At 38.0% G+C, this 24,722-nt stretch overlaps 1 protein-coding gene across 5 annotated transcripts; it reads left to right on the forward strand.

Moving 5' to 3' along the window:
- Window positions 1–9,587: 9,587 nt before the first annotated feature.
- Window positions 9,588–17,134, forward strand: LOC306993998 (uncharacterized protein). Of its 5 annotated transcripts, none has more exons than XM_079604266.1 (13): window positions 9,588–9,664; window positions 10,584–10,748; window positions 14,083–14,163; window positions 14,277–14,388; window positions 14,495–14,629; window positions 14,714–14,776; window positions 14,894–14,920; window positions 15,021–15,092; window positions 15,185–15,259; window positions 15,863–16,071; window positions 16,228–16,387; window positions 16,482–16,569; window positions 16,746–17,134. In XM_079604266.1, exons 3-13 carry the CDS (start codon window positions 14,083–14,085, stop codon window positions 16,762–16,764), a joined length of 1,041 nt encoding a protein of 346 aa, XP_079460392.1. In that variant the 5' UTR covers window positions 9,588–9,664; window positions 10,584–10,748; the 3' UTR covers window positions 16,765–17,134. The 5 variants fall into 5 exon arrangements, with proteins under 5 accessions (XP_079460392.1, XP_079460394.1, XP_079460393.1 ...); XM_079604267.1 differs by lacking the exon at window positions 9,588–9,664 and adding an exon at window positions 9,684–10,256; XM_079604268.1 differs by lacking the exon at window positions 10,584–10,748 and having other exon boundaries at window positions 9,632–9,664.
- The last annotated feature ends 7,588 nt before the right edge of the window (window positions 17,135–24,722 follow it).

Raw genomic sequence — 24,722 nt, forward strand, 5'->3', positions numbered from 1 at the left:
AAATCTGGACCCAACTGACTACGCTAACTATCGCCCAATCTCTAATCTACTGTATGTCTCAAAAATTATAGAAAAGGTTGCCGCCACTCAATTGCAGTCATACATATGTCTCAACAATAGTTTTGATTTATTTCAGTCTGGTTTTCGCCAAAACCACAGTACTGAAACTGCATTAGCAAGGGTTATCAAAGACCTCTTACTCTCTGGTGACTCAGGAAACCTTTCCTTACTTTTACTACTCGACCTCAGCTCAGCTTTCGATACTGTCTGCCATAAAGTCCTACTCATGCGCCTCTCAGAGATTGGTATCTCAGGAGCCGCGTATCCTGGTTTTCCTTATCTGACAGATAAGGGTGTCACGATTTTAAATCGAAATCGATCGAAATTAAGTCACACCGGACGAGAAGCGCCGCGTCTTTGACCCTCAAGGTATCGCACACACCGGACAAGAAGCGTCGCGTCTATGACAACTCGAGGTATCGCACACACCGGACGAGAAGCACTGTGTTGCGTCTATGACAACTCAAGGTATCGCACACCGGATGCGCACTTTCTCAGTTTATGGCCTGCAATATTATGTTTAAGAACATTATGGAATTAAGATCATTTCTATGTTATGAGGCTACTGTACAATTAAATACGTTGCTTAGTCTTCAGTCTGAAGCACTTTATCTCAGAGAGCGTCTGTTAACTGAATGTAGGCTATCCTGAAAATCTGATAACATCAGCAATTTTCATTCAACCAGCTGATTTCTGTAAATGAATGTAAAACATGTATATTGCAGCACAGTGTAAAAAAAAAGAAGAAGTAAAAACCGAGAATCGAATCGAACTGTGACCTTAGAATCGAAAAATGTAATCGAATCGAGGATTTGGAGAATCGTGACACCCCTACTGACAGATAGGAAATACTACATCACTATGCACAATTACAAATTTCCCACTGTCACTCTAAAACAAGGTGTGCCACAGGGATCAGTTCTTGGCCCGTTACTATTTATTATTTACATTTTGCCTCTCGGACAAATTATTCGCCGCCACGGTTTTCAATACCACTACTACGCCAACTATATCCAAATATATACTGCTTGCCGACCGGATTCTATTCACCAGACCACATCACTATCATCATGTATTAATGAATTAAAGACCTGGCTCAACTCCAATTTTCTCAGTCTGAATCTGACTAAAACAGAAATATTTATCACTGGCCCTCCTTCTCAAACAAAAAATTTAAGTAATATCCCCAGACTTGACCTTGAATCTACATCAATATTTCCATCTGCCACTGTCAAAAATTTGGGTATCATTCTTGACCCTGCACTGACGTTCGACGCTTACATTACTCAACTTTGTAAAGCGTCCTTTTTTCATATGTGCCGTATTGCCAAACTCCATCCCTATGTCAGCCCAAAAGACGCTGAAACGCTAGTACACGCGTTCATCACATCTCGTCTCGACTACTTTAATGTTATTTTTTCTGGACTACCAGCACACTCTATCTCACGTTTGCAATATATTCAAAACTCTGCCGCAAGACTACTAACTTACACTAAAAAAACTGCCCATATCACTCCAATTCTGTTTAAACTGCATGCACTGGCTACCTGTGCTATCCCATATCACTTACAAAATTCTTCTGCTTACCTTTTAAGTCACTCAATGGTCTTGCTCCAGCATATCTCTCTGACTTACTCTCTCCTTATATTCCCCCTTGAACTCTCCGATCTTCTGGCTGTGAACTCCTATGTGAGTGGAGATTTCGTCTATCGTCTATGGGTGGCAGGTCTTTCTCTGTTATAGCCCCTATATGGAACTCTCTTCCGTTGGCTCTCAGGACAACAACCACGTTGCATGAATTTAAGTATAAACTCAAACCACATCTATTTAATCAGTATTTCCAGTCATGAAAATGTTAACTTGACATAACACAGTCACTATGTTAACTTAGGTACCAATCTATTACATCTTTACTCCGACTGCTCACCATGCTGTCTGTAGCTAATGTTTGTTTGTTGCCTCTGTTTTTATGTTTGTATTGCAATGTAATCCAATCTGCAACTGCAATCGCTCATTACTTGGACTGGGCAAATGTCCATTGTCTGTTTATGTGTAAACTGCTTGTTATTTACTATTGTGAAGCGTCCTTGAGCTTGGGAAAGGCGCTATATAAATTAAACTTATTATTATTAACTGTGTAATAAACGTATTGGCTTTAAATAAATGGGGGCTATCAAAAGTGTGTAAATCAATACTTTGGTCATAATAGGAGGGACAATATTTGTATTCTAAAACTGGCTGGATTTAAACCATGGGTTTGTATATCTCTCAAAATGTCACGCCAAGATTCAAACCACTTCCTGAACCAGTCTGAAAGCTCCCGGGATTTCTCGACACAGGTTATGAATCATCGGCACAGAATGTAACATTTTTCCTGGCAGTGTGTATTTTATTCTTTTGAGTTTGCTGTAGTCTAGTTCGTCTTTTGGTCTAGTTTCTAAAGCCTTATTTTTTGGGTTCTATTTTGATTTTCTCTGTTTGTAGTTCCAGTTATTTATTCCTAGTATTTTCCTTTTTGTTTATATATATATATATATATATATATATATATATATATTATTATTATTACATAATTATTTTTTCTCTAGTGACTAGTCACTGTGCTTTTATTTCTGTTTTGCTTTTTCTTGTTGTTCTCTCTTGTTGTGTTTTATCCGTTCCTGTCCTCCATCCTGATCCTCCCTGGCTGCTGTTCTCAAGACCGGACAATGAGACTGATGCAGCTCAAAGTTTCCAACCTCTGGTTCTTCCAGCTACTGCATGTTGTCGTTATCTGGTGCTACTCATCTCCTCAGTTCCAGCTTTGCCCGGGTCGGATCTCATCTGTCTTCGCTTTCTCCTGTTGACTGCCCTGTCCTACTGTTTGGATCGTCCTCACTTTTAATCCCTATTGTTCCCCATGTCTTGTCAATAAAATGCAATCCCTTGGTCATTCTGCATCTGGGTCCTCTTTCTCCATTAGACTGACAAAACCGTGACAGAATGGTGATGAGGAATAATCCTCCAGATGCTGCTGTGTTCACAATCACATTCCTACCAGCACCATGATGAACTGAAAGAGGAAGATCATCATAATTGACTTTCCAAACTGATGAATGATGTGAAGATACACGAGTGTGCTAATAAAACCTTCACCTGTGACAGTAGCGTCTGATCTTTGAGATCCATGTTGATTGTGTGCCTAACAGTTGAAGCGTCCACTTTGTAGTGCATTGAAACTCTGTCCAGATCCAACAGTTGAGGTTTCATTCTCCTTAAACCAACTCAAGTTCAGTTGGTTTGATTCATTGCTGCAGCTCAGAGTCACTGAATCTCCCTCCACTATTACACCAGATACACCTATCAACATATGTTCCTGAGAGGGTCTACAATTTTAATCTTTAAATAATGTCATTTAAACACAATGGGTCTCATTCATGAAACAAGAGCAGAACGATTTTTTTGTGTAAATCGTGTATAAAGTGGTTTTGGCGTAAATTTTTGGATTCATTAAAATGTTCGTATTTTCCAAATGTTAGTTGGTACGAAAGAAATCTACACCTGCTCCCAGCCACGCGTAAATAGTGCGTTTAACATTCAAACTTTTGCTCATTAATAAGGCTGCATTTTAATTCACCTTAATCGGGTACATATTTACACAGCATTTTGAAAAAATATTATATATAGTAATTACATACGGTTTTTCTTTTTACTTTTATTATGAGAGCCAGTAATAGCATCTGCAAAGGGAATACTTTAATCAAATAATTCATTGCTTTCAATAGGGCTTGGCAAACTAATAGCCCCCTTAATTGTTACGGAAATGGTTTCCTATAAAATGGCCAAAATCAGGCATAACAAGAAACATTTACGATTGTTGATATAGCGCTTTTGCTAGATTTGGCTGATAGAGTGCAGCGCAAAAGGCGTATTTTCAGAGACCGCGCAGACTTACTTGCCGAGAATGATGACTGGTTAATTAGTCGTTTCATGCTACCCAGACCAGTTCTTTTGCATTTATGCAATATATTGGAGGCCAATCTTAGAAGGCAAACTAGAAGATCCCACAGCATTCCAGCACACTTGCAGGTGTTGTCCGTGCTTGTTTTTTTGGCAACAGGAACATTCCAGCGGGAGATTGCAGACAGGTCAGGGATATCTCAGTCACCCATGAGTCGCATCATCCCAGATGTTCTTGATTGCATAATGGGGCTAATGCCCCAATTTATCAAATTCCCCTATAACCTTGTCCATCAGTTGGAGGTGAAGCAAAGATTATTTGCTATTGCAAACCTGCCAAACGTAATAGGAGCTATTGATTGCACACACATATGCATCAAGGCGCCATCACATGATGCATTACCATTTCTGAATAGGAAAAACTATCATTCCATCAATGTCTGTTTGTCAATCACTGTTATACAGACGAGAAAAGGTTTGCAAAATAATATTGGCCTGCTCCGTTCTACACAACATTGCCATGGAACATGGTCTGCCAGACCCAGAGGGTATAATTAGACCTGATCATGGTATGGCGCCTCCAAGGTTGCCTATCCGACACATAGACCTCTTGTTGCAATTGCAAAGCGACAGGAACTAATTCTACATTTCTAAGAGTATGTATGCATGCATTAAAAAGCAAGCGCACAAAATAGTTTCAGTAAACTTTATTTCTTATGTTTAATAGCATCACATATTTCTGATAGGCTTACATTTATTTATTTAAATGTGTCATTTATTGCCAGCACAGCACTTCCTGACTGAAAGCCGTCTTCTGTGCAGAGGCAACACTGCGGGATGCTGCTGGATATACCGGTTCAGGGGCCGTACGATGAACGGATCCGGTTGCCGCTTCAGTGGTCTCATGGGCGGACACAGTTGGCATTTGTCTGTCTTTACAAAAAAGTAAAATCTGCTCAAATGTAAACTGCTTTGTGTATTTCCTCTAAAATTATATTTTTTATTTTACCATGTCAGCTGGCCCAAAAAAAAATAATGAAATGTAGCCTTACCATCTGATTGTGCTGAAGTGCTTTCCTGCAAAGGGGTTTCATCACTGTCACCATTGGGAATTATACCCGACAGAAAGGTTTTGCCAATTATGCTAATGATGCGTTCATCACATGTAGATTTGCTCGTTGATGATGGTGTCCTCCTCCAGTTTGAATACGATTTTTTCGAAATGAACTAATTCGTTTTTTTGCAGTCAAGCTTCATGTCGAACCATTTTCTTTTCACTTCTGGGACTGTTCGATTAACAGATGAAACTTCATTAACTGCATCTGTAATATGCTGCCAAGCTTCCTTTTTTTTTAGGACCTGAAACACCACTATGTACGCTTGAAAATAAAATGTGGCGTTTTGAATGAACTTCTGATAATGAAACTTCAATTTCTGCATCTGAGAAATTTTTCTTTTTCATTCGCTTTTGAGAAGACATGTTGAAATCTTTCGTTTGGTGTCATAAGGATTTATGCCAATATATAGGGCATATATAGGGCATATATAGTTGCCCATATATAGTTTAATGGGCGGGATTTATGGTAATTGAGAATGAGCATGCACGCATGTCCCATTTACGACTGATTGGAATTCATTAACACACACATTTCACTATCACATCTGACGTTTACGAAGTATTTGTGAATCAGGAGAAGAGTTTTCGCGCTTCTCTTTAGGCGCAAATCACTCAAATATTTACTCGTATATTTACGAATGTTTCATGAAACCCAATCTCTGGATTTTAAAAAGAACAAATGAATCAGTACTCACACATGACATACAGCAGGAGAAATGTGATTGTGTCCGTCTACAGCACAGTTATATCTGCTTGCATCCTCTCTTCTGACTGACTGCAGTAGTAGCTCATTGTTTCTGTCTCTTCTCTCAGTTAATGGCTGAGTTTCTGCACCAGAAGAATGTTGCTCTGTCAGTCAGAGCGCAGCTGCTTTTACATGTCAGATTGACTGAATCTCCCTCTATCACTCTCTCAGGAGACTCCACCTGAAGATCTGAACACAACACACACATTATCTAGTGCTGAGATTTTTTTTCAGAAAGAGTAAAAGAAATTCACTCACAACATCCTCAAACCATGCCATAAAATATCAACATGCAAAACTGTTCCATTGTCCATTCTATTGTCCATCCAATATTTGTCTTTGAAAGTAAGAGAATTGTAAAGCTACAATGCCTGTTACAAATAGTCATGGTCAATGAGAAACTCCTCCAGGAGAGACACCTCTGCAGACACCATGGTCCCCCCTCATCCTCTGTGGCCATGATGTCACCAACCCCAAGACATGTTGTGAAGGATGGCACAGGCTGTTGTGACCTGAAATTATTAAAAAGTAGATATATATTTTTAAAAAATGTATTTACTGTATTCTTTTCTGTATTTTTCAAATGTCTTTTGAATTCACGTATGTGAGGTACAAAGGTGTAGGAAGCTTTGCAGGAAGATGGCCCTCATCATCACAAAAGCACGCTCTATAATGCAGCGTGCCCGGGAATGATGAAGATTAAAGCGCTGGGCTCCCACACAACTGGCCTCAGGGAGGGATGAGAGGGAGTGGGTGTCGGAGACATGGGTACCCTCCGTCTGCGAGGATAAAGTGCCCCGGAGGAGGGTAGTGTGACCTGTAGAGTGGGCTGTGGCGGTGCACTCTTGCATCATGGACTGACCCAAGTCAGCCCACGTAGGTGTCAATGAAGCGGCCCTGATGGTCATTACATGCACAGTGAGATATTTCAAGCCTTTATTTGTTATAATTTTGATGATTATGGCTTACAGCTTATGAAAACCTTTTCACTATATTCTAATTTTGAATTTCGGGTTTTCGCAAGCTGTAAGCCATAATCATCAAACTTATAACAAATAAAGGCTTAAAATATCTCACTTTGCATGTATTGAGTCTATATAATATATTAGTTACACCTTTTAAAGTTGAATTGCTGAAATAAATGAACTTTTGCACAATATTCAAATTTTTTCGAGTTTCACCTGTATTTCAAACCTTAGTTAAGCAAAATTATCTTGCATACTTTAATATACTTAAGGTATCAAGAGTAAAATTAAAGGTAGGTTATGTATTATGCAGGGAAAAAAAACTCCTTGTCAGGGTTTTTATGATGGTTTTGCATTTATATTAAGCTACTGCATTACTGTGTATGTTGCATTTTACTTCTGAATCTTTTCAAGGTTAAACTATAACTTAAAAGGTTAAACTATAGGCTACTTGTGTGTAGTTTAAGTAAGGGTTAATGCCGACGAGGTGTCCATTGTCAGGTTTTAATGGACGACGGCGAGGTGTGAACCGGCCGACGCGCAGCGGAGGTCCACTCCGCCGAAGTCCACTCTTGCCTCCGCCGAAGTCCATTAAAACCTGACAATGGACACCTCGGAGGGCATTAACCCGCTTATACCATGGTCACTTGCCAAATAAAATATTTTTAAAACATTAGTTTATATTTTAATAAGGCTAAATCTAGTTTTTACAAATAATAACTTGCCTGACGGTTTATTTAGCAACCAGAGATATTTATAGTCCGCTCAGCTTGTAGAACCCTTCAGGTTCAAAAATGCTTTTTTTTTTCATGAAACACAAAGGTAGGCATAGTTATTTTTTTATTACACATAAAACAATTAATCAACCGCACCGTGGAATCAGCGGTGTAATTTTCAAAGCTGGAGTCCATTTCTTTTTGAACAATAAAGTCTCTGAGTGTATTTACTGCCCATTTCACACTTCACTGCTCCAGGATCGATTGCTCCTGTCTGCCTCGCTGTGACTGCTGCTGCTGTGAGTTTGTTTGCTGCGTCTACGCCTCGTATTAGCTTCGTATTTCTTTCTGTTTTGAACCATCATTTATTATCTTTTCTAGTTGTTTATACTACTAAATACAGCTTACCCAACATCTCAGATTAACCTGACATTGCTAGCTTCCGTTATTGTCAGCACAACACGCTAACTCGCTAACCTTTTAACGCACCATCCGTGCGCTCAGTTATTTATTTTTCTCTCGCGCGCTTTGAGTATTTATTTTTCTCTCGCCTTTGAGGTCATAAAAGCCCAGGTGAGTAAGAATCAGTCAACAAACACGGTGAGTAATGTCTTCTCCTGTTATTGTCACCTGCACTTCATGTCACATGTTTACCATAGCCAGGGCAGGACCTAGGGTGCTGGGGGCCCCTGGGCTTGAGTTTATGTTTGGGCCCTACTATCGCTACAATGCACACCAGCCCACATTACCCTCCCAGCTCCCACAGTCCCACCCACAGACACTGGTATTCAAATGTGAAGTTAGGGGGATTTGGGGGCATGCCCCCGAGAAAATTTGTATTTCTCTGACCTACATGCGCACAGGTGGGCGAACATGCCGTCTGGGACGTCCACCACTAGCATCATACTCTGGATGTAATTCCATCTCTGACGTAAACCCAGTGATCCGGCTCGAAGGACCATCAATGAAGTGAAGATAATGGGTAGACGCTCAGTCTAGGTGCTAATTCTGGGTTTATCACCAGGTTCACTCAGATGTGTCGGCCAGAACACCACTTAAGGCCAAATATTCCAGAGTATGAAAGGAAGAGCTGAGAGAAAGTTCTTATTATTCTGTTTATTCTTCGCTTTTTCTTGTGTGAGTGAGATTGAGGGTGAATGTAATTTTGAGTGTATGTGGTTTCTATAAAGAGAGAAACAAAATACAGATGAATAAAGGAAACATGCATACACTCATTCCTCCTTAAGCACTAATATACATTACAAACATAAAATAAATAATAGTCAGAATATGACTATATATCTCTTAAACTCTAAGAATGTAAGCAGAAAGAAAGGATTCAAACACTTATATGGGATTCTCAGATTTCCTACCATAAGTTACCAATAACGTAGATATAACCCCACTAACACAGAACGTTTAGGGAACGTTAGGGAACGTTAGTTTATGGTTCTCTAAAGGTTAGTTTGAACCAAACCAAAAACGAACGTTTAGGGAACGTTCCCTCAGGGTTATAACGTTCCCTAAACGTTAAGGGAACCAACCAACTAAAACGTTCTCCTGTGGTTGCACTGTACCTCCACACAACGTTCCCGTTTGGTTGTTTTTGGTTGTTTTTGGTCATGTTTATTTAAACAAGCTCCATTTAAGTTTTTGACGTAGCATATAAAAGGTTTGCAGTCAGTTGATTTAATTCACTCAAAAATGATTGGTCTTATGAAATCCAAGTAAAATAAGCAGATTATCAAAAGAATATATTTAATTTTAGACTGATCAATTTAGCAAACAATACTTTTGTGCCTGATTTCGTTTTTTTTAAACTGTATTAGTTGAAAATACTTCAAACAAGAATCTATCAATCGAACGATTTTCACAAATAAGAAAATTCACTTCCAACAAAGTAGCTAAGTTCAGTGTACAAATTCAACCGTTACACCCCCACGCCAGTAGGGGCAAGTGCCTCTGTTTTCAGGTGACCGACTGAAATCCTGTCCTGTGTACTGACTTCCGTGTTCTGCGATTTACACCAAAGTCCTTCTGGATACACAACTTGCCTGGGAATCTGTCTTCTTTCAGTGGCTTTCGTGTAAATGGACGCTCAAGATAAATTGTTTGAGCACAGGTATGGAGCCCTTAACGTTATAGTGCTAGTTCATTTTTTCGTCTCTTTAGAAATACACACGTTGCACCCATTGTTTGTGATTTTCACGTAGGATAATAATAGTTCGGTAAAATATTTGTCGAATACTTTTCTGCTATCACTGTTAGAATACATTCAGAACATGTTTAATTTATTCCTGTACCGTTGGCATTTTACACTCACTTATTTGCATGTATGCAAAGCAAGGCTTCTGATTAGGTGGCAATGGCGTCAATGCGTCTCTATTCAGTCATTTTCAGACATTCCAATGCCTTGTTAAATGTGCTAACGTTATAGCATTGTGTGTCTGATCGCTCCTCTATTAGCTTTAGAAACTGGTCAGACAATAACAGCTATAGTCTACATAATCCTATTACTGAAATTGACAATCTAAAACAGTGAAATTAAAAAAGCCATTTCACTACATGCTAATCTTGAGCAATTTCATTTTCAAAGAACAAAGACCTTTTCTCACACCAAACAACGACGTACGACGTCATCAGAAAGCGCATTTTGGGAAATGTGTGGATCCGTCCGTTCGCATTTCTGTGTTTCTATGCATGTAGACATTGTGGTACGTGTATGTTTTTACGTATGTTTGCCTGAACCATGTTTGTACAACTAAACGTAGCACAATTTGTGTGTATATATTATAAAATAATCTGTATAGTGGATGTAATGTCCGTCCGTAATGCTCGAACCATGATGCATCTGTCTGCTTACTCGAGCACATACGGATGTGTAATGTCACACACTGTAGCATACTTTTACGTTTAAACAGTGCATTAAAAAAACAAACTCCATATCTAATGTTTAAGAAAGAAATAACATATATTCGTGGTCGGAGATAGCAACACTCCATTTTAGTTTAAAATTACCCTCTAAAATGCTGATTGGCCAGGTTTGCTGACGTCAAGGCATGTGACGCAACACGGACGTCCCTGATTGGCTGGAGGAAATGGATAAGTTACGTAGAACTCAGTAGACCGTTCACTATCAGGAAGTCTTGGAAAAACAACCAACAACGACCAACAACAGCAACCATCGAGCTTCACATTCTCAAAAAGTAAGTGAAATACGTTACAGTTTCATGGTTGTAATGCAAGGGTTTGGGGTTTAACTTTAAGCCGTCTTTCTCGTGGGGCTTTGTTATATTGCGGTACTGCGCATGTTCATATGACTGTTCTGGGTCCTGTAACGTTAGCCATGGTATTATCTTATGATACAGCCGAGGGATGTATGTAATGTTATGTATGCTGAAAAGCCTGTTACATGGATGTAACGTTAACGCCATTAACGGTAGCGTTTCCCAAAACTGCCGGGGCTATTGGTTCAAGGTATAATGGAGCTAGGTAGAGAACGTTAACTTAATATCTTATATGTCCCTAAGACTATAAGAGCCGATGTGGGTTTAACGTTAGGGTTTAACACTTATCTTACGATACATCTGAGAGCTGTATGCTGTAAAGCCTATAACGGATATATTGTAACGTTAATGTATTATGTATTGTAATATTGTATGTTGTATTAAGAGAAGCTCTGTTCACGAAACTGCAGGCTAACCTGACTTTACTAGCTAGTAGAGCGACAAAGATTTCATCTCCTTGGTTGTCTAAATATATCCATCGTTTATTTAAATAAGCATGTAAACGACCAGTAACAACATTAGTGAATATTTTAGACAATGAAACGCCGAGTTCATGAGTTCGCTATGTTTACCGTGGATGTTTACCGTGGATGTAAGAGACACGAGAGACAAGCTCATGAACGCGCATGTTTTCCAGTTTTGTCGAGAGTAACGCTTTAAATAGACTGCATAAAATTGTTTTATTTATATAGCGCCTTTCCAGGGCTCAAGGAAGCTTTAAAATAAACAAACAACAATAAAGGCAACGAAATTATTTCATGCACAAACTATAGTACATTTACACGCCTGACCAAACAGTGGTTATTATTAAAGCAAACCTGTACGCACTGAATTGACTGTGATATGAACGATGTAAATTCTGAGTGAGTATATATTATTCTAATGTTTTTTCTGTGCATTGTCCCTGATCAAAAAAAAAAAAAAACTTAAACTTAATTGACAAAGAAAGCAGACAATTGTGCTTTGCATATATATATTACGCTTTGCGTATATATTGGGATTTGTTTGAGTCTTTGTTTCATTTCACCAGGAACTCCTAGGTTACATTCAATTTGTATACAATGAGTTCAAGGACAGAGCGGCAGGCCTACACAAAGCGATGGAAGAGGGCACGACGAGAACAAGCACGACTGGTAAAGACGGAGCAAGAATTGTCACGCCTTCGCCAACATCAAGAACCACAGCTACAATTGCAAGATGAGTGTGAAGAGGAGCCAGAGCTCATGGCAATGCCAGCAAGTTCTGTCAGCAGCTCTGAGGAGGACAGCAGCAGTGTTGCTTCTGCAACTTGGCAGTGTTTTTCAGACCTGGAAATGTGGGACACGCCCATGGACAAACCTATGGATGAGACCAGTGACTCCTGCAGTGAGGAACACAACCCACAAGGTTCACTCAGGAACTTCTTACAACACTGGGCCTTACAACACCAGATTCAACACTCTGCTCTTGATGATCTTCTTGTGGGACTGAAAGCAAGTGGACATCCAGAGTTACCGTCAACAGCCAGAACCCTTCTATCAACCCCGAGAGATATCAGGTCAACCACAGTATCGGGAACGGAGTATGTCCACTTTGGTTTAAGGAGAACTCTGGAAGGACAACTCAACCAGTACCCAGGGGAGGCGCTGAAAAAAATAAACACACTGGAGTTGTCTCTCAACATTGACGGACTTCCGCTATTCAAAAGTAGCAAGATCAGTCTGTGGCCTGTCTTGTGTGCCATCCATCTGACTCCAACTCGTATTTTTCCTGTAACTCTAACTTCTGGTCCTTCAAAACCTAAGGATTTGGATTTTCTCAATGGTTGCAGAAGTGCAGGATCTGCTTGTAAATGGAATTCAAGGAAAGAAGGTTTTGATGCGTTGTGTTGTATGTGATGCTCCAGCCAAGGCAATGGTCAAAGCAATCAAACTGTGCACTGGATACAATGGATGTGACAAATGCACACAGAAAGGGCTATGGGTGGATGGCCGTGTAACATACCCTGAGGTTCAAAACACCCTGCGAACCAATGAGATGTTTAGAAGAGAGATGGCTGCTAAGGAAACAGAGGGGCTTACAGTTTCCCCGTTTCTGCAACTTCCCATTGATATGATCAAAATGTTTTCCATTGACTACATGCACCAAGCTTGTTTAGGTGTAATGAGGAAACTGCTGGTGGAATGGGTGAGGGGGAACAGGCAGGTCAGACTGTCTGCTGGACAAGTTCAAGAAGTCAGCAGAAGATTAGCTTGTTTGAGAAAATCTATTCCAAGTTGCTTTACCAGGAAGCCACGGGACTTGGAAGAAGTGGACCGATGGAAGGCTACAGAGCTGCGTCAGTTTGCCCTGTACACAGGAAAAATTGTGCTCAAGGACATTCTGTCAAGCCCGCTGTATAAGCATTTCATGACTTTCAGCGTGGCACTGAATATTTTGGTTTCACCCAATCTGGCACGCAAACACGCCGACTACAGCAGAAGTCTGATGGTGTACTTTGTGTCAAAGACAGCAGAGCTGTATGGCAGGCACTTCATGGTGTATAATGTTCATGCCATGCTCCATTTAACAGATGAGGCAGAAACTTTTGGATGCCTGGATGCATGCAGTGCCTTTCGGTTTGAGAACTACTTAGGACAACTGAAACGTCTGGTCCGATCGGGAAGAAGACCACTAATTCAAGTGGCAAAAAGGCTCTCGGAGATTGAACGGTGTCAGAGCCGCACCATTCCAGCACAAAGAAGGAAAATCTCAAGACCAAACAATGCATACATCTTGGAAGGTGACACATGCTGTGAGGTCATTGAGGAGAGGAAGGACATGGTTTTGTGCAATGTGTTTGAGAAGCTGGAGCCTCTGTTCACAGATCCTTGTGATTCAAGAATCACTGGGTGCTTCAGGGTGAAAAAGAGGGACTGTTTTGTGAAGCTGGTGCCAGCATGTGAACTCACAAGACAGGCTATTATGATTGAGGAGCCACAGACCAACATTTTCTTGACAGTCCTGCATGATTTTTAGGACATATGCAAACAACTTTAGCCCCATATCTGTCAACAGCACAACCATGAACCATGACAGGGTACATAATGTACATGCATATCTCTATATGGTTCATACTGAATATTCTTATATTTCTGTTTTTCTAATATTACTGTTCACTGAAATTAATTTTTTTTTTTCATTGTGTGTATTTGCTGTATACACTTGAAATTAATCTTAATGCAATCTATGTTGTTCTCTTTGCCATGCCAATAATGCTGTTGTCTCTTAACAGATGAAGAACTTCACGATTGTTGAGTTTTCAGACAGTGCTATGGAGGTTGTGCCATCTTCATGGGTGGACAGATCTACAGGGGTATGGAGTTGTTGTGTAGATTTCTTTTTCTTCATCATTTCTTTTACCATTCTAAATGTTCTCCTCACCACATTGTAAGAAATTATCTGAAATAAAGTACATTTTTCCAAAAGGCCATCCTCTGCTACTGGACTGCACATAATGTGAGGGCCCAAGTCAGCGCCTGCCATTTGCCCAACAAAAGCTGGGCCAAATATGCAGTCAAGAAAATCTGGCTGTGTACAGGTGACTTATTGGTGCTATACTATATATAAATAAATACGTTTTCTCTGTATGGAAATACTGCTTTGTTCGGCTACTGTCTCACAAAAACTTTGTTCTCTTAATGTAGATTCCTACGACAAAGCCATGAAAAAATGTCGGCGACTGATGGACACTTCCAGCATTGAGACGGAAGACGATGCGAGTGTCCACAAAAGGCAGTGTAAACGCCCAAGGAGGTTCATGACGGATTCTTCAAGTGATGGTAAAACCTTAAGTACAGACATTATTTACACAATGAAAATTTTCTTTTAGCAATCTGTAAAAAAAATTTGGTCTTTTATTTCAGATGAATCTGTTCCACAAATGAGAAAGAGTGTGAGAACGGAGTGTGTGTCTGGAAGCCCTGTCTGTAAGTTAACATTTAAGAAACCTGAGTCATATTTCCTACCATGGAACTACTGACATTCAACCTAGTGCATATCATGTGACTATTCTGATGTGTTTGTCTCTTCCTGCCTGTTTTCAGGTCCGCAGCTGCCTCCACCACCTGCATGTAAGTTTTTTTTTTCTTTTTTTTTCTTTTCTTCCTCCTCCATTTGCAAGAAACCTACCATAAATGAAGTGACCAATATTCATATCTACTTTCTTTTTAGATGAGTCAACACCACACAGAAAACCAGCCGGTCGCCCAGAATTGGATGGGTCTATTATGACGCAAGCTGAGGGTACAGTGGCTTTGTATTTTCCATTTCCAATTAAATACTATTTCATGACAAGGAACTTGAGAGTAACTTGACTTTTTTGTTGTTGTAAACAGCAGAACTCATCACACAGAGGGAGGTGAGACATCACACAGAGGGAGGTGGCTCAGCCATGGAGACGGAAATGAGAGGTAAGAAGACTCACTTAAAGGAACACACCGACTTTTTGGGACTTTAGCTTATTCACAGTATCCCCCAGAGTTAGATAAGTCCATACATACCCTCTTCATCTCTGTGCGTGCCGTAACTCTGTCTGACGCACCCACCGCTAGCCTAGCTTAGAACAAATACTGGAAGTAAATAGTTCCAGCTAGCATACTGCTCCCTATAAGTGACAAATAATGGCAACATTTTCCTATTTACATGTTGTGATTTGTATAGTCACAGCGTGTACAAATAACAAGGTCACATGTGAGACAGCCATCTTCTAATCATATACATACTCTGAACTATATTCTCAGAAGGCCGAAGCACTGCTACTTCTGCGGAGTGATTTACTCCAACTCTGAGCGAACTCTCTGCTCCTCACCACGGGGCTTCTCAGGGGCTACAAGCAAATCACTCCCCAGAAGTAGCAGTGCTTCGCCTTCTGAGAATATAGAATATAGACTTAGCTAACTCTGGGGGATACGGTGAATAAGCTAAAGTCCCAAAAAGTCGGCGTGTTCCTTAAGTTGTTCACATATTCAAGTAATGTATAACAACTAAAACTAACATAATTAATTTTTCCATAGCCATGTGGACATCCATTACCCGTATGGCACAGCGAATGGAAAAGATGGAGCAGAGGCTGGATGAGGTGCTCATGCTCTTAAGGAGCTCCCAGTCCCAGTCACCTCCCTCTGCTCCTGTCGATGATATGTTGCTGTCGCCCTGCTCAACAGTCACAGAGCTGGAGGAGTTTGACAGGAGTCTCGGGCAACAGGAGAGGAGGGAAAAAATGGTAATTAAGTTGCCATAGTCCTGCCCTAAGATTAACACTAAATAATTGCATAACTTCAAATATCATTATAACTGAACTGACAGCTCTTACAAAATGAGATTGTACAAGCTCTCCACTTTGTTCTACATGTATAATTTGTATTTCTATGTTTTACAGCAACTTTTCCTGACAACTCTTGGAGGTTCGACCAGAGGTACTGCCATCCGTCGCATGCTACGGCGAGTGGCAACCAATGACGTCCTCAAACAGTTTAGTCTGCGGGGCAGAAAGGCAAAGAAGGCCTTCCAGGACCTGACAATCTGCAGGGTTATAACAGGCAGGTGTTATTTTATTGTTCACATCAGTATTATGCTTAGCTTGGAGGTTTTAATTTGACTTGTAACTTTACTTCATTTTGACTTCTACTCTAGCGGCCTTCCAGAAAAACTTCCCGGGGGTGACTGCAGCAGAGACGGAGGACTTGATTGGGCAAGTGCTGAAGTTTGCCCCACACAGACGGTAAATTAGAATACTTCTATGTGATGTTCATAATTATCAAAGTAATGGGAAAACTATCAATATTTGTCATAATAAAAAAAACAGGGTTGTTAGTAAGGCAATTTGGTAAGGCAACGTTGCGTTTGTCACCGTGTTCATTCTCAGTATGACATATCAAACTTTTGTTTATTTTTTAGGCCAGCTGAGAAGGACTGAGAAGGGCTGATCGGTCAAGACAATGGAGCTCTTTTTTTATTTATTTTTTATTAAACAATTGTATTTTTGCCACTTTGGCCATTCACTTTATTGTCCCTTTTCAATGTGAAATTTGTCTTGGACTCAAAGCTGCATTTATACACAACATATATACATACACACAACAACATATGCACAACAACAAATGCACATTACATTATCATTCCAATATGCATCTTGCACTCTTCATCACACTCTTTGTACTTAAATTTCTGTTTTATTTGTATAGTTGTAAAACTGATTCTATTCTTGTATATATATTTTTTTAGGCCTTTTATATTTTTTGTATTTTGTAATTTTATATTGTCTATATTAAAGTTTTAAATCCCATCAAGTTTGCCTGTTCATTCATTCCTGCTAACATATAAATTCATTTCTGCTTGTATAATAATTAATTCCTGCTTATGCACAGACAGTTTAAAGTAATAATAAAATTGGTACCATTGTTAGATTTTTAAAGGTTAGTGGAATGTAAAAAATAACCTTAGGGGAACGTTCTAGGAACGTTCCCTAAACGTTGCAACGTTAGGGGAACGTTCTCGGAACGTTCCCTAAAGGTTGCAACGTTAGGGGAACGTTCTAGCAACGTTAGGGGAACGTTCTAGGAACGTTCCCTAAAGGTTGCAACGTTAGGGGAACGTTCTAGGAACGTTCCCTAAAGGTTGCAATGTAACCAAAAACGAACGTTCCCGGAACGTGAAGAAAACTTTCCATGGGAACCAAAACCTAACCTTAAGGGAACGTTCCCGCAACCAAAAACGAACGTTCCCGCAACCAAAAACGAACGTTCCCAGAACGTTCTGGGAACCATAAATTGTTACCTGGGAACCTTCTGTCGTCTATGATATATTTCAAAGCCTCAATAGCGGTCCAGATAATATTTAACACCACTTCATATTTGCTCAACCAAAGTACTGAACATTCATAACAACAAATAGTAAAGTATAAGCATGTCTAAACACGATGCTGTGACATATTTTGACCCGACGTACTGAATCAGATGGACCGAAGCTAGAAAGTAACGTACGAACGTGGATATAATCAACACAACGGTCGCGTAGCGACCCTTAAACTCCTAACTCTCATCCATAGCAAATAGCAGAAATAACAGCAGACAAAGAAATACAATCACGAGTAGGGGAGAGTGGGGTAAAATGAGCCAGTGGGTAAGTTGACCCACCCCCTGTTTCTAGGCAAGTATGCACATTTGGTGTCATGGGACCATACATTTTGAAAGGCTCCATCATTTATATATTGCTGTGAAGATGTGAAGCACATGGGACAAAAGGGAAGTTGTCTTTTCCACAAAAACACCTTTTTTGCTTGATAAAGTAAATTTTCTGCATTTCAGGTATATTAGCCGTTTTGTCACAGCAAATTGATCTAGGTCTAAAGTTGTGTATGGTACATGTTAGTGATTTGACAACATTTAAAACCATGTGAATCATTAAGCTAAAGGTTATCCAGAATTGCTAAGCTAGGTCGTTTTTACCAAAAATGGTGACTATGGGGCAAAGTGAGCCAGATGATGTGGGGTAAATTGAACCAGTGGTTCAACCTTTTTGAAATGGAGAAAATCGACTGAAATGTGTTGAAATAAAATGTCTTTGTATAAGCAACATATTAAACTGCAATTAACATTTATATGCCCTAATATTTCATAAAAACGATAGCCTACAGTCGGCCGAAATATGAAAGACAATATTTTGTTGACTGGTTTTGGATAAATTATAAAGTTTTTTAAAAATAGACTACTGCTACATCAAATAAGGTTAGCAATTTCTGCTCATATGCCTATATATACAATATATATAGCCTATATTATATATATATATATACACAGTATTTTTTTTTTTTGTCAAAATAAAGTCATCAACTAAGATGTTACTATAGTAGCCTATTTGTTCCAATGTAGGCTATATTCAAATAAATTAATACATATACTAAAATGTAGGCCTATAATTTATTTTTTACAAAGAAAGAGTACACTTGAAATATTGTTGAAATTGTAACTGTTGTTGTAATTGTAATCTTTTTAATAAAATAGCAAAACATATATTTACAAGGTAGATGTAAGCTAAATCTTAAAAGGTCAATATAAGCCTTCTTTATTATTTGTATTGTGCTTTATATGAGTGACACATTTGGGGAGAAGATTTTGTTTTTTTAATAACCATGCATAAACATTATTCTCTCAAAAATACGAACATGTACATACATGTTGCTCACATATTATGGTAGCCCTGTTTTGTGCTAAATAGTGCATTTCCACCTTTGCCATTAATATGTGTATAAGCAACTGAAAAAAGCACAAATGTCAGGGCATTTCAAAACATCCCAAGGGCCCCAAAAACACCTCAGACCCCAGAGGGTTAACATTGTTTAGAAAGGTAAGTGTGTTATTAAATTATTATTTTAAAGAGGCAAGTTTTTTTATATTATTATGCTTGCATAAAAAAGTGAAAGATAGGATGGTCAATTTACCCCCAGACGGCTCAATTTACCCACTGACTGAATCAACTTACCCCTAACCTGGGGTAAGTTGATTCACATGTACACTTTTTTTTCTGAGGTCATATTTTCAAGGCTCTTTGTCATAGGTGCATTTTTTATTTTTCAGTTTATAGGCAACATCCCAAATTAACAGTGGATGTCTTCATTGTACTTCTGTCTCAATTTCCCTTGCCTTGAGATCCACATAAGTAAAAACTGGCTCATCTTACCCCACTCTCCCCTAATGCAGCAGATATACTTACTTTCCTCATTTACGCACACTCTGAAGAAAAGTGTCCCTCACAATTATCATCCGACCGACGATCTCTATCTTACAGCATAACAACTGTGACAACCAACCGTCGATCTCTATCGTACTGCATACTAACTGTGCAACGTCAGATATACTATACAAACCAGCGCGCGCTTTACCGTCACAAGCACTGAATACACGGGAGTAAACATGAAACATAAAGCACAATATGGTCTGAATCCTAAATAATTAGTACTAAATAAAAGCAAAACTGACATAACTTTGGGGCCTTTTCTACATGTGTGCAATTTAAGACTTTTGAAGGCCAAAAATTAATGGATAAGAAACAGCTTTAAAACCATGTCAGTGGGCATTAGATTATTTGTCAATACCTGCTCTCTCCTCATCTCGCATCTTTCTTTTTCTCTCAGTCTCCTTATCCTGCCCTATTTCTTCCCCTCCTAAAGCTGAACTTTGACTGATAGTCTTTTTATTTTCGTCTGTGTCAGTGAAGAAAGTAAACATAAATAGGCTCAACTGATATTTATGTTTTTTATGAATACTTTTCTTAGACAAGTTAATTTACTCAAGGCTACCAGGAAAGCTGTAGCCTAAGTCAGTATTGCCAATAGGAACCTTCTACAAGCTTTGGAATTTGAAAACGTCTGTTTTTAAATGTTAAAAGGATTTTAAATAATACAAATTATGCTACGTTTAATGTGGTTGGTGTAATTGGCAGACGCGTTCCCTTGGGCATCATGCGCTGTGGAAACGCGTCAAAGCAGCTATAGCGCACGTAGGTGATTTTGAATGAATATTTTATGTCCATATACAATGATTAGTTACTGTTAAAACTAATTAGCGGGGTAAAGTTAGTTTTAGGTTCGATATTCGCCAGACATTCGTTTTTCCATGTCACTGCTCTATAAAGTCGGCAGTCTTACAGATATATCAATACCAGGATTACTTTTAACAGTAGTCAATCAATGTATGTCGACATGAAAAATTCGTTAAAAATAACCTTACGTGCATTATAGCTGCATATTTATACCTGAGAGTGCTTTAACGCGCTGTCACGGCTCATAATGCTTGAGGGAACGTCTGCCAATTACACCAACTGCGTTAAAACGTATAATTTTTACTAGTTAAAATTACTTTTTATACTTAAAAAAGGACATGTTTAAATTCCAAAGCTTGCAGTGGGATACAATTAGTAACATCGACTTACCAGTGACATTTTGCCAATACCTCCCATACTGTACAATATACAAATATGAATATGAAAATATTACTGTAATTCACCTAAAGTGTTTTTTCATGTTTCAAATGTTATAGTAATTCTCTAATGACCAGACTGACTTACTACAGATGACATTTTAACAATACATCCCTTACTGTACGTACAGTACACAAATATTGATCATAAAAGATAACTGTAAATCACCTACATATTTTTTATTATATTTCAAAGGTTGTAGTAATTCCCTAGTGACCAGACTAACTTACTACAGGTAAAATTTTAACAATACATCCTTTACTGTACGTACAGTACACAAATATTGATACTAAAATATTACTGTAATTCACTTACTTTTTTTTCATATTTCAAAGGTTGTAGTAGTACCCTAGTGACCAGACTGACTTACTACAGGTGAAAATTTAACAATACATCCTTTACTGTACGTACAGTACACAAATATTGATATGAAAATATTACTGTAATTCACTTACTGTTTTTTTTTCATATTTCAAAGGTTGTAGTAGTACCCTAGTGACCAGACTGACTTACTACAGGTGAAAATTTAACAATACCTCCCTTACTGTACGTACAGTACACAAATATTAAAATGAAAATATTACTGTAATTCACCTATAGTGTTTTTTCATGTTTCAAAGGTTGTAGTAATTCCCTAGTGAGCAAACTGACTTACTACATGTGCAATTTTGACCATACCTCCCTTACTGTACGTACAGTACACAAATATTAATATGAAAATATTACTGTAATTCACCTATAGTGTTTTTTCATGTTTCAAAAGGTTGTAGTAATTCTCTAGTGACCAGACTGACTTACTACAGGTGAAATTTTGACCATACCTCCCTTACTGTACATACAGTACACAAATATTAATATGAAAATATTACTGTAATTCATTTAAAGTGTTTTTTTTATGTTTCAAAGGTTGTAGTAATTCCCTAGTGACCAGACTGACTTACTACAGGTGAAATTTTGACCATACCTCCCTTACTGTACGTACAGTACACAAATATTAATATGAAAATATTACTGTAATTCACCTATAGTGTTTTTTGAAGTTTCAAAGGTTGTAGTAATTCCCTAGTGACCAGACTGACTTACTACAGGTGAAAATGTAACAATATGTCCCTTACTGTACGTACAGTACACAAATATTAATATGAAAATATTACTGTAATTCACCTATAGTGTTTTTTCATGTTTCAAAGGTTGTAGTAATTCCCTAGTGACCAGACTGACTTACTACAGGTGAAAATTGAACAATAAGTCCCTTACTGTACGTACAGTACACAAATATTAATATGAAAATATTACTGTAATTCACCTATAGTGTTTTTCAAAGTTTCAAAGGTTGTAGTAATTCTCTAGTGACCAGACTGACTTACTACAGGTGAAATTTTGACCATACCTCCCTTACTGTACGTACAGTACACAAATATTAATATGAAAATATTACTGTAATTCACCTATAGTGTTTTTTGAAGTTTCAAAGGTTGTAGTAATTCCCTAGTGACCAGACTGACTTACTACAGGTGAAAATGTAACAATATGTCCCTTACTGTACGTACAGTACACAAATATTAATATGAAAATATTACTGTAATTCACCTATAGTGTTTTTTCATGTTTCAAAGGTTGTAGTAATTCCCTAGTGACCAGACTGACTTACTACAGGTGAAAATTGAACAATAAGTCCCTTACTGTACGTACAGTACACAAATATTAATATGAAAATATTACTGTAATTCACCTATAGTGTTTTTCAAAGTTTCAAAGGTTGTAGTAATTCCCTAGTGACCAGACTGACTTACTACAGGTCACATTTTGACCATACCTCCCTTACTGTACGTACAGTACACAAATATTAATATTAAAATATTACTGTATTTTACCTTTAGTGTTTTTTCAAGTTTCAAAGGTTGTAGTAATTCCCTAGTGACCAGACTGACTTACTACAGGTGAAAATTGAACAATAAGTCCCTTACTGTACGTACAGTACACAAATATTAATATGAAAATATTACTGTAATTCACCTATAGTGTTTTTCAAAGTTTCAAAGGTTGTAGTAATTCTCTAGTGACCAGACTGACTTACTACAGGTGAAATTTTGACCATACCTCCCTTACTGTACATACAGTACACAAATATTAATATGAAAATATTACTGTAATTCACTTAGTGTTTTTTTATGTTTCAAAGGTTGTAGTAATTCCCTAGTGACCAGACTGACTTACTACAGGTGAAATTTTGACCATACCTTCCTTACTGTACGTACAGTACACAAATATTAATATGAAAATATTACTGTAATTCATCTATAGTGTTTTTTGAAGTTTCAAAGGTTGTAGTAATTCCCTAGTGACCAGACTGACTTACTACAGGTGAAAATGTAACAATATGTCCCTTACTGTACGTACAGTACACAAATATTAATATGAAAATATTACTGTAATTCACCTATAGTTTTTTTTTCATGTTTCAAAGGTTGTAGTAATTCCCTAGTGACCAGACTGACTTACTACAGGTGACATTTTGACCATACCTCCCTTACTGTACGTACAGTACACAAATATTAATATTAAAATATTACTGTATTTCACCTTTAGTGTTTTTTCAAGTTTCAAAGGTTGTAGTAATTCCCTAGTGACCAGACTGACTTACTACAGGTGAAAATTGAACAATAAGTCCCTTACTGTACGTACAGTACACAAATATTAATATGAAAATATTACTGTAATTCACCTATAGTGTTTTTTCATGTTTCAAAGGTTGTAGTAATTATCTAGTGACCAGACTGACTTACTACAGGTGAAATTTTGACCATACCTCCCTTACTGTACATACAGTACACAAATATTAATATGAAAATATTACTGTAATTCACTTAAAGTGTTTTTTTATGTTTCAAAGGTTGTAGTAATTCCCTAGTGACCAGACTGACTTACTACAGGTGAAATTTTGACCAAACCTCCCTTACTGTACGTACAGTACACAAATATTAATATGAAAATATTACTGTAATTCACCTATAGTGTTTTTTCATGTTTCAAAGGTTGTAGTAATTATCTAGTGACCAGACTGACTTACTACAGGTGAAATTTTGACCATACCTCCCTTACTGTACATACAGTACACAAATATTAATATGAAAATATTACTGTAATTCACTTAAAGTGTTTTTTTATGTTTCAAAGGTTGTAGTAATTCCCTAGTGACCAGACTGACTTACTACAGGTGAAATTTTGACCAAACCTCCCTTACTGTACGTACAGTACACAAATATTAATATGAAAATATTACTGTAATTCACCTATAGTGTTTTTTCATGTTTCAAAGGTTGTAGTAATTATCTAGTGACCAGACTGACTTACTACAGGTGAAATTTTGACCATACCTCCCTTACTGTACATACAGTACACAAATATTAATATGAAAATATTACTGTAATTCACTTAAAGTGTTTTTTTATGTTTCAAAGGTTGTAGTAATTCCCTAGTGACCAGACTGACTTACTACAGGTGAAATTTTGACCAAACCTCCCTTACTGTACGTACAGTACACAAATATTAATATGAAAATATTACTGTAATTCACCTATAGTGTTTTTTGAAGTTTCAAAGGTTGTAGTAATTCCCTAGTGACCAGACTGACTTACTACAGGTGAAAATGTAACAATATGTCCCTTACTGTACGTACAGTACACAAATATTAATATGAAAATATTACTGTAATTTCCCTATAGTGTTTTTTCATGTTTCAAAGGTTGTAGTAATTCTCTAGTGACCAGACTGACTTACTACAGGTGACATTTTGACCATACCTCCCTTACTGTACATACAGTACACAAATATTAATATGAAAATATTACTGTAATTCACCTATAGTGTTTTTTCATGTTTCAAAGGTTGTAGTAA

This window comes from Phoxinus phoxinus, assembly GCF_949152265.1.
Source record: "Phoxinus phoxinus genome assembly, chromosome: 25".
NCBI classification, from domain to species: Eukaryota; Metazoa; Chordata; class Actinopteri; order Cypriniformes; family Leuciscidae; genus Phoxinus; species Phoxinus phoxinus.